Source organism: Agrilus planipennis, unplaced genomic scaffold (assembly GCF_000699045.2).
Source record: "Agrilus planipennis isolate EAB-ADULT unplaced genomic scaffold, Apla_2.0 scaffold18, whole genome shotgun sequence".
NCBI lineage: Eukaryota > Metazoa > Arthropoda > Insecta > Coleoptera > Buprestidae > Agrilus > Agrilus planipennis.
In genome coordinates this window covers 308,931-320,085 of record NW_020438920.1, presented here as the reverse complement: position 1 = coordinate 320,085, position 11,155 = coordinate 308,931, and the positions used below count along the sequence as shown (strand labels likewise).

Below are 11,155 nucleotides of genomic sequence, written 5' to 3'. Positions count from 1 at the left end.
TCGAAAATGCTGCTTATCGCTCTCCATATTTAAAAGGGCACCAACCAAAAACTACTGCGTAGAATTAATTGGAATTTTTCACACACAAGCCTTGCTATATGAGCTCTCAAAGCATATAAAAATTATACGGCTTAAATGTGAAATTGCGTGCAAAAGAATACAATTAAATCCTCTGTCGGGAAAAAACGAAATGACTTTCCGAACAACCCTATAGTATTTTTTACCTCCATCATCATATAACCACCACACATCGATAGTTGCACCTGGCTTTCCTTTCCGTAAAGGAAACATTTCATCCAGAATTTCCTGAGGAACTTCCTCTTTATCATCTACTTTGCTTTCGTCAATAAATTGAACCAACGATTTCTCTTCTTTCTTTTCACCCTCTTCTTCTTCTTCATCTTCTTCTTCCTCGTCACTGCATTCAACAATAATACCTTGGGAACTTTTAAGTCCGTCCCCTATGTCCTTTTTGTTTGCTAAAGGTGTCGCTTGGCCGGATAAATTACTTACACTGCTGGCTAAAAAGGTCAGTTCCTTCATAAAATTATTCGAAAAAATCGTCAATAAAAATGTAACCTACTGTAGGACATTTGACCGTAAGATTGATTACGGGGTAAAGCCAAAGTATCTTTAATTCGCTCTTCAATATATAAATTCTTCGAGAATTCTATACCATCTTTTATTCGTAGAATTCCGACGCCCATGTGACAATCTAAGGCTATACTGAGAATAAAAGTATATTTTAATTATAAACTTATTTTCTGTTTCTTGAGGGGATGGTCAAGATTAGTAGCGACTTAGAGTAGACAAGGAGGCTAGATGACTAATCCCAAAAATGTTGCGTCTAATTTAGAGTGCCATCAATGAGTGAAAATTAATAACTCGCACTTGATTTCTCTGGTCATCGCGATCAGAAATTTAGATTACATACGTCGAAACTTTTTGTTTTCTTTTTAAGAGAAATACCGTCAATACAAATTCTTTTAATCAACCCAATCTTCCTAATAAATGCAATAAAAAAAGAATAATTTTTATTAACATGGAAAATAATCAATAGAAATTAAGAAAACGAGATAAATATTGGATAGAGAATGTTATGAGATGTACAACATTCAAAATCAAAATGTCTATTTTCTATTATATCAATCAACTCTTTAAGGAATGAAGTCTGGACTACCTGGATTTCTATTATGACAACATCCTAATTTCGTTTCAAAAAACACTTACTGTAGAACATCAAAATACATGTCCAAATCTTCCCTTGGACATGTAGACCATTTTGTTTTGTAGCCCATAAGCAAAATGTTAGGCTTCAGTTTTCCGATTCCACAAGACTTTAATATGGATTGTGCTCCGTCCTTGAAACTTAATCCATCCACGTGGGTATAGAACGCTTTTATCTTGTGCTTTTCCAACCATGAATATGCATTAGCATTTAATACCATCCTTGCTTTTTCTGATATGGGTTCCTGATACAATAATGAACGTGATGATCAAAAACGGAAACACTAATTTCAAAGAAAGCAAATCATTTAATATGATATGAATATTTTCTTCCAGTGAGTAATTTACAAAAAAATATCAGGAACATAGGAACAAATGAGTTCTTCTGGAGTTTGACCGATTTAACAGGTTCACAACCAGCCACTCTGAGTTTTTGTTAACTTACCCTTATAATATTTCCACAAACAAGAAGAGACATGTTCTTGGTGAGCAGGTTGGCAAAGTCAACAAGAGCTGGCCTAGAGCTCGGCATACCTGACAGAACGAGGATTTGGGGCCGATAATTTTTAACATGTTCCTCTACCAAATTTAACGAATAAACGGCTTTCAAAGCTTCTTTATAAGACTGAGCTTGAGTTGTCGATCCCCAATTAACATCTGTCGCAAAATTATAATAATTGTCTTCTTAATTTCAAAATATCGATTTATTATACTTACCAGGTTTTCGGTAACAAACGATCAAGTAAAGGGCCAAAAGTACCGCCATGGTGATGAGTGCGTTCCACCACGATATTAGAAACATAATAAATACGCACATTATTGAACCAAATAAACTTAACCACATATTGTAGTACTAAAAGTGGGCGCATTTTTATTTAATAGGTAGGTTTTTGTTTTAAGAAAAAAGCGTGAAAATTACCTTAAAGGTGGGTCTCCATCCTATAGGTTTAACTAAAGAGGCGTGAAAGGTGGCGAAATTTATTAGAGTGTACGCGGCCAAAAAGAAATTCGATATTAAGGGAGCTATCAAGTTGAGTTCCCCTAAAATGAGAAATAAATTAGTCACTATTTAGGTTATTTATGTATTATGTAAGAATGATGGGGTAGGAGACTGATGTTATCTAATGTGATAGCAAGGAGTATAGTGTTTTAAGGACCGAAAATATAAGGATGGGTGGAAAAAAGCAGAGGTTTTATAAACTATGTCTGACTCCTCAAGGAATAAGAAGGTACATGAAACAGATATAGAATGAGACATCTTGCACCATACAGTGATATATATAAACATCAGGGTAATAACCCTGCCGAAAGCCCCAAGTGCACCGGCAGTGATGATATACACCGCCAGTACACCGTTCGTATGTGCAATTGACCTGTCTACGTACCAGCTGTTGAGCGAAGGTCATGAATAGGTAAATGTGTTTCGACAGTTGACGCTTGCAAAAGGCGGTAAGATAACTAACAATTGTTCTCAATCACTGACGGCTGGTTAACTCGGGTACTTTTTGTGCATACTTTTTATATCCTCTACGTTGTGGTGCTTTCACGAGATGCAGATGTTTCTTTCAAATATCCCGGAATATTAATTAAACATAAATTTTTAATTTTGGGAAGAAACGACAAAAAGGATAGTAAAATATGAGGAAATGTTGGGTTGAGGCTGGAGAAAGAAACTATTGAAAATAGGGAGGAAACGTAGATATTATAGACAGAGGAAGAGGACTTTGTAGAGATTAAAAATCAATCAGAAGTAGATAAGAGAATGTTTAAGGGAAATAATATATATAGGGAAATTGATTAAAAGCAAACGAAGGGAAATAATAAGGTGAAAAGATTTAAGGAAAATGGAGAGAGTCAAGATATGTAGTGTACCAAGGAATTTAGACGGGGGGAGGGAAATAAGCGTTATAGCAAAAGTTAGGGGAGGGAATGAGTGTAGGGGATGTAAATATTATAAAAAAGAAGAGGAAAGGCGGTGTAGAATATGTAAAAGGGATGCAGAATGTCTGAAGGAGGATGTGAGGATAGTATAACTTGAGAAAAATGCTATGAATTGGTGACAAAAAATTTTTAAGGACTAAGGGGTCATTTTTTAGATTAATGTAGATAAGTGCAAAAAATGTAGCAAAAAAACTTTGTTTCAAAAGGGTAACTATTCATCCACGATAACGGTACAACAGGAGAGACAACGACCGCCTTAGACCAAATTCAACATACAAAATTTCACAACTAAGTTTTTGGTTAAATTTTGCCATTTTTCTAATAACCATTTACTTTAACTGTGTTGCTTTTGATAAACGTGCTTTTGAATGTAATAAATTCAGTGTACTACTGAAAGATCAAATTGATGTAAAACAATTTTCCATTCATTATCTTGTTTTCAAAAACATAATGTCACCTACCGTCTATGTTTCTACCATATTGGTCAAATTATTGTGGTGTTAAACTACAAAAGAAATTTTGATTTTTTTATTTTTAATTTAATNATTTTTTATTGTCTTCCATAGAGTCCTCTGTTCTCCTATTCTTTCCAATACCTCTTCATTTCTAACCTTTTCTACCCACGGTATCCTCATCATTCGCCTGTAACACCACATTTTTTGGAATATGTACAGTATATTAGATAAAATAATAAAACACGATAGGTAAGTGCAAGAATTAAAAGCTTCTTCAATTCATAAAAAAGCCTTTACTTGATGGGAAGATTGTTAACAGAAAAATACATAAAAACCATAACAACTGTTTTGCTACACTTTGACATCCTGCGTCTTTACCCCGTGTGTAAATAATAAACACGTATAAATTTTGAAAAACTGAAAAATTGAAATTGTACAGTGTACACCATATAACAAATATATCGTCTATAGCGTTTATAAAATCCACAAGAATATTTTGCTTGATTTGTAAAAATTCTAAGTAAATCAACGCAAATAACACCTGAATAAGGTGCTTCTGAAGATCCCAAAAATTCTGTTCATGAAGAAAATATACCTGCTTATACCAAAATTTTCTAAATTGAAGTACTTTGTCGTTAAACACTCTGTTAACGAATCACCTTTATTAATTCTTTGTCATTTTACTTTTATGAGTGGATTCATTGTTTCCGTAAAGATATTTAGATATTTTTAAACATGAATTTCAAGATTCTTCTAGTTCGTTTTTGTAAAGAAAATCCCTTTCATTTATTAAGTACATAATGCTAAGATAAATCTGGCATGTTTGAACGATTAGTCATTATTTATCAAGGAGCGTACAGAAATTGTAATTTTTATTTACTTTTGGCAACTATTGGAATGCAATATTACTGTTGTTTCTCAACACCAGTATTCTTATATCTCGATGTTATGATGATTAACGATAGATACGACCTTTCTACGACCTTTTTTTATGAACCTTTAGGTATAATAATGTGTAGTTGGTCAGGAAAGTGTAAATACGAAGCAGTATTAGTTTAACTAGATCGGAGTGTAGAACGGTCGCGTTGTAGTGATATTTTTACTTAACTGTGTGGTTTAGTGGAACATTTGGTGATAATTCTGACTTTTTGGGAATAATACTACTTAACATCAGAGGCATCTCTAATCTCTAAAGAAACGTATGTAAGTACTAATTTTATTAATATTATTTTGCCATACGGAAAACTATTTGAATTGTTTCTTTGATAAAAAGAAAACCTACGAAAAACAATCGTAGGAGATAAAGGCATACACAATTTTGTTTTGAAAATTTTTAGACATGTTTTAGACTGAAGTTATGCACATACCTACATATGTGTAATTCGCGAGGGCTATGAAACGTTTTAGTGAAATTCATGATTGTAATGTCAAAATACATAATTTTGTTTGGTAGTTAGTTTTTAAAAAATTGCTGTAAAAATGAATGAAGCAGATATATTAAACTACAATTTTAACCACAACACCTTCTTGTGCAAGTCTATGATGTCCAATTTGACTTCACTTGCTGGTATGATTTATCTGGTATAAAAATATTTTCCAATGCCATTTACGTGTCCACATTTGTTTATTAGACCGCCAGAAAGTTGTAAGATGGATGAGAAAATTGAGCACTAGCAATAGAACAATAGATGAAATGAAATTGAGGAATGACTTTATGTATTATTTGGTCATGAATTTACAGACAATGGAGTTATCACCACCCTTCAACGATAACCCTCCACCCTGTCCTTTACAAACTATAGCACACTTACTTGTAAGTTCCCCTCACGTAATGTAATAATAATAAAAATAGCTTTATTTAACATAGCTATAGGTACTATTTCTCAATACGTATTTATCCTTAACTACCTTATACTAAAAATAACAAAAAATATGCGTAAACAGTCCAATATAATTAATTAACTACGATACAGTAGAAGCTCTTTATGTTGAAAATCTGTCGCATGGTCCATTGCGATAGATAATTATTGCATCTTCTTAATACTCCTAGTTTTTTCCCAGTCTTTCTCCCCACTTACTCAATATATTCATCAAATTGCAAGTTGTCGTCAACAATTATTCCTAAGTATTTGGTTGTAATTACTAATTCCATTAAATTATTTTCTATTTTTACTACTATTTTGTTCTTCAATTTTGTTTTATGTGGTCCTATTAACATTACTTTCGTTTTTTGTGTATTGATTTTTAATCTATTCGTCAAGAACCAATCGTTGACGCTTTCCATTTCTTTATTTATTGTTTCTTGAAGGTTTGTTTTCTCTTTGCTTGAATAGTATGTTATTTTATCGTCTGCAAACATATGAATTTTGCAGGTATTTAACGCGTTTCCTATATCATTAACATATATGGTAAACAACAATGGTCCCAGGATGCTACCTTGTGGCACACCATAATCAATGCACCTATTTCACCCTATCTGTTAAATAGTTATCCAACGATTTCAATACCGCCCCTAATATTGTATCCTTCCTGTTTTTATATTAATATTTTTCTGTTAATCGTTTCAAACGCCCTTTTCAAATCTAAATCAACTATAATTGTATTCATTTTCTCATCCCTCTTCTTTCGCCATTCGTTCAGTACATACTGAAAAGCAGTTTCACAACTGTACCCATTCCTAAATCCCGACTGATACTGCGATAGTATGTTTCCCGATTCTATCATCATCATTATAACCATAAGGTCGTCAGTCCTAAGACTGGTTGGATACGCAGCTCCACTCTTTCCTGTCCTGAGCTAATCTTCGCATTTCCCTAAAACTAGAACAACCCACATCCTTAACTATTTGCGAACAGTAATCTAATCTCGGCCTACCTCTACCCCTCCTAACTCCTGTTTCTGTTTCTAATATGTTTCTGACTAGACCTTCATGCCTAAGAAGGTGTCCTACCTATCTCGCCTATTTCTTACTGATTTCCATAGAATCCTCTATTCTCCTATTCTTTCTAATACCTTTTCATTTCTAACCTTCTTTGTCCACGGTATCCTAATAATTCGCCTGTAACACCACATTTCGAACGCTTCTAACCTTTTCTTTTCCGCAGCGCCCACCGTCTATGTTTCGCACCCATACAGAGCCGCACTCCAAACATACACCTTTAACAATCTTTTTCGAATATCTAAGTTAACCGTTCGCGAGCATAGAAGTGACTTCTTTTTATTGAAGGCGACTCAACCTTGCGCTATCGTCATACGTGAGTGCAACTCGCACTTGATCAGTTTTAATTTTTTGTGTAGCCTGGAGGTGCAGAAGCGATAGGTGCTGCACAGGCTGAAGCGGCAGCTCAGTGGACTGAACAACCACCACCAGAAAAACCTTTATTGTATGCCAATTCGCCTGATGGAGGTGCATTTTTAGCTGCTCAACCGATTCCGCGATGTGGGGCTTTTTGTTATTTGGCGGTTGTTAGTAAATCCCCTAAAGCCGACTAGAGGTTATACCTTTTGTCATTTTTTTCGTACATGATGGTTTATATGGGCAATAAATTCAAAATCGATAGCATCATAAATATCTCTGTGCCTATCGTTGTCTTAATTTATTCTTTCTTTGAAGTAAAATTTAGTTCTGATAAAATGAAACACCCTGTATTTTATTAATGTACATATATTATGTATTTTTTTGATCATTGTATGTACATAAGTATATGGAAATCAAAACTTCGTTGTTTGGGACTATGCGCCTTAATAATTTATTTCTTTTTGTTGAAGGATGTTATAAAATTCAATACAAACAAATTCTTAGCGTTAAAAAAATACAGATTGCTTCAAATTAATGAGGAAAAATTGTTGCTGGTGACACACCCTCGCCGGGGATCGAACACGAGACCTTTCGCATTACGTACCAATGCTCTACGAGAAGTGACACCAATAATAACGGCGATATGGGTCAAACATTCGTCGAACTAATGTATGTATATTAATATATCTCAACACCTTATGAAAAACATTAAAATTAAATATTACACACTATTAAAAGTTTCTTGAAATATTTCATATGATATTAATATCTATTTATAGGTACATACGTTACTTTGACGAATCTGTGACTTAATAAGTACGTTTCCTCGTATTGTTGATATCACCTTTCGTAGGTTAGTGGTCAGAGCGTTGGTACTTAAAGCCAAAGGTCCCGGGTTCGATTCCTGGCGAGGGTGTAACAGAAGCAACAATGTTTTCTCATGAATTTGAGGTAATTTACTAATAGTGGATAAAAATTGAATAAATATTCACATTAAATAGGCCTGCTTTTAGAATTATAGGACATTAATTGAAAGGGGGTTAAGGTATTTACATTTAATAACTGTTTAACACACAAAAATAATAGACGAAGATGGGAAAAAGGTAAATCCAACCAATTTAATGCAGTTTTCACATGAATTTTAGTTTTGTAGATTAAATTGGTTGTAGAAAGCTAAAAACAGTTTGAAAGGTACCAACATTCTACGTTCAATAAAAAAGAGCGGAACGATAGGTTGCATGGCCCATATGTGTGTTACTAAAGCGTGCGCCATAAGAATACATATATTTTCGTGAAATTTTTTCGACTTGTAGCCGAACATTTCGCCAGTTATTTGCTATTGTTTAAAATAATCGAATACAAATAAAAATAAAATTAGAAAACTTCTAATAAATAGATGCAAATAAACAAAATAAAGCGAAATATTTTACTTAAGAGTGTAACACATTATGTCATTTGACAAACATCTTACGTTTTAATAGTAAGTCTATCTGTACATAGTGGTCATTTTTTTGACAATAATCTTAATGTCTACATATATGTACACCTAATCAAAAACATAATGCGATTTTTTAGAAAATCTAAAACTAGTTACATAAATAATAAAACATAATAAATTATCTCGCCAGCAAATAAGGAACATAATATTATTTACTATTTGTGTATTAATGGGAATCTAAATATGTGTAAGTTCCTGGGGACCTAAGTATGTCTATAAGCACACCTAAAAATTACAATTTAGTAAGATTAAGCTACTAATGCAAAAAAAATGAATTATCCATAAATATTATGAATAAAATGTCAAAACTGATTCCTGGTTCCCTCGGACAAGAAACATTGGAGGCAATCCTTTTGTAAGGACTTCAAGCCATGCCATATACAAAGGGGCAGAAACTACCCTCTTCCTGGGCATTGGAAGTGTCATTACCACCAAATTGGCATCTTTTGAATGCTTCAAAAGTTGCTCTCGAAGTCGTAGATGTCTATTAGTTTTCTGCTTTGCACCCAAAATTTCTGCTTCACTTAATTGTGCTTTAATGCAAAAAAAATAAGGTACAAGATTAAGCGAAGGATATTAAGTTTGTATTACCAGAATCGGGATCATTTTCGTCCTTTGGTTTTCGGAAATCCGCGATTAGAGATTCAAAGAATTCAGTGGTAGAAACTTCAGGTTTACTTGTAATGTTTTGAATTATTTGAATGTCCGAATAGTCGATTCTGAATTTCGACAACATACTGGCCATCGTCCTTTGCTCGTAATCTAATTCGTCTTTCTTATTCGCCAAAGCAAATATTCTTAACTTACATTCGCTCCAGTTATGCCTGGTACTCAATATATATGGGAGTAACAAAGTTAGTCCTAAAAAGGTTACATTATATTTAGACAAAGTACCTACCCCGATAGCCACATTTACTTCATATTTACGAAAAATTTACTATTCGTATCATAACGACATGTGTAAAGGTTGCTCACCTTGTGAACGTAAAAATTTGTAACATATTGTCTGCATTTCATGAGTCAAACGAATACTAAACACGAAGACAACTTTTCGTAAATTGAATTACTTTCGTAATTTACGTAAAATAGACATACCATTTAAGACATTGAAATGAAGAAACCTATGAGGCACATATGAGGGCAAGATTTACTGTACTACATGCAGCAATGTTTCTCATCATATTTAGATAAATTTTAACTCATGATATGATGGTAAATAATTGACGGTAAAAAAATTGAAAGGTATATACATATTTGAAAATAATTAATTAATATTTTTTAATCGTACACATCATTTTGCTAAAATGCTTATTTCAAAGTATTTATAATGAATTGTATTTACAATTGTATGTAATATTTTATACAATTCATTATATATTGTTTGAAATAAATTAGCAAACTGTATACAATTAAAATATTTTAATCAATTATTTTCGTATTTATTAGTATTACGTTATACAGTAGCTACATACATATACAAAAAAAATATTGTAGAATTAATGTTTTATATAAATTCCTTTTACATTTTTAAAGTATATTATGAAATTATATGAAACATATTATACCTATGGTTTTAACAAAAAGAATATAAAAATGATTAATTTATAAAAAATATGTTTATATAAATCTATGTATATATATAAAGGTTATATATTAATTTTTGGTATATCATATTCACTGTCACTGTTTTTCTGTGTTCATTTTCTTTGAAGTGATATAAAATTGCCCAAATCTTCTGACAAAACTTACTCCATGTTTGACAATGATTTTAACATCTTCTCTTCAAAAGTACGAGGATGTTGTATTATTATTAATGTTTTCCTGGATTCTGGATTATATGTGGTTGATAATATCCAGCTTCTCTACTGAATATATATTTGTTAGATCTTCATAGACTAGGTCTTGATTACTTGAATTATTAGCTTGCATTAGTGATGCTTTTGAAAAGCTATACTAACGCTTTAACAAAATTCCAGAGTCTTATGTTTAATAATAACTAAAAGAAAAGATTATTTTATAACATGAAGTTATTATTGAGACGATATACCTAATGTATGTATTTTGTAACTCACATTTTTGAAAACTGTAACTTATTGGATAACAACCAACACTTTTTAAATTTCCGTGACAACTTATTGCGTTAAAGTGTAACCGAAAACTGATGACTGAAGAACAAAATTGTCTTTATGTCTGTAAATTCGAGAAATTAACCCGGCGGTCTGTCTGTCGGTTGTTCAAGTCAGACGTTTTATTTTATTTAATTTACCAAAAGTTTACAACAAATTTACAATTTATGTGATGTAAATTTGGTGTAAAGATTTAATAATTAAAATCACTTTTTTTTCTTCATAAATATTATGGCATGTTTATGCAATTTTGTGTATAATCGTAATAATTCATTTTTTTGCATAAACTTTTCTTCATGTAATGTCGTCATAAAATTACAGATAATTTTTGTAAATGTATGAATACATGAAATATCGTTCATATGACGTTATATTGCGCTCATACTTATTTAGAAAGAAATTTAGTAAATATGACAGCTATTTTACGTAAATAGTTTGTCGCAAAAATTCAACAACTGGTTTACTGATTTTTAATTCCTAAATTTGATCATTTATTTACTAGTATATATTTTTATTCATTGAATGTAGAACATATGTTTCAAATTTGATCCAAATTTGTTTTCAAAATCGTCTGATCCATTCATGATCATCACGAGTGGCTATCGGGGTT

The 11,155-nt window shown here is 32.2% G+C and overlaps 2 protein-coding genes across 2 annotated transcripts in view; one reads left to right on the top strand and one right to left on the bottom strand.

Moving 5' to 3' along the window:
• LOC108744059 (solute carrier family 12 member 2-like) overlaps positions 1-11,155 on the bottom strand; it is a 39,056-nt gene that overhangs the window by 6,503 nt on the left and 21,398 nt on the right. Inside the window, exons 15-16 of the mRNA XM_025973765.1 lie at positions 584-656; positions 144-521 (exon numbers count right to left, since the gene is read on the bottom strand). Coding sequence (XP_025829550.1) covers positions 144-521; positions 584-656 — 451 coding nt within the window. The remainder of the gene's footprint in view (positions 1-143; positions 522-583; positions 657-11,155) is intronic.
• Positions 5,103-7,462, top strand: LOC108744122. Its single transcript, XM_018479726.2, has 3 exons — positions 5,103-5,190; positions 5,255-5,436; positions 6,921-7,462. Exons 1-3 carry the CDS (start codon positions 5,103-5,105, stop codon positions 7,113-7,115), a joined length of 465 nt encoding a protein of 154 aa, XP_018335228.1. The 3' UTR covers positions 7,116-7,462.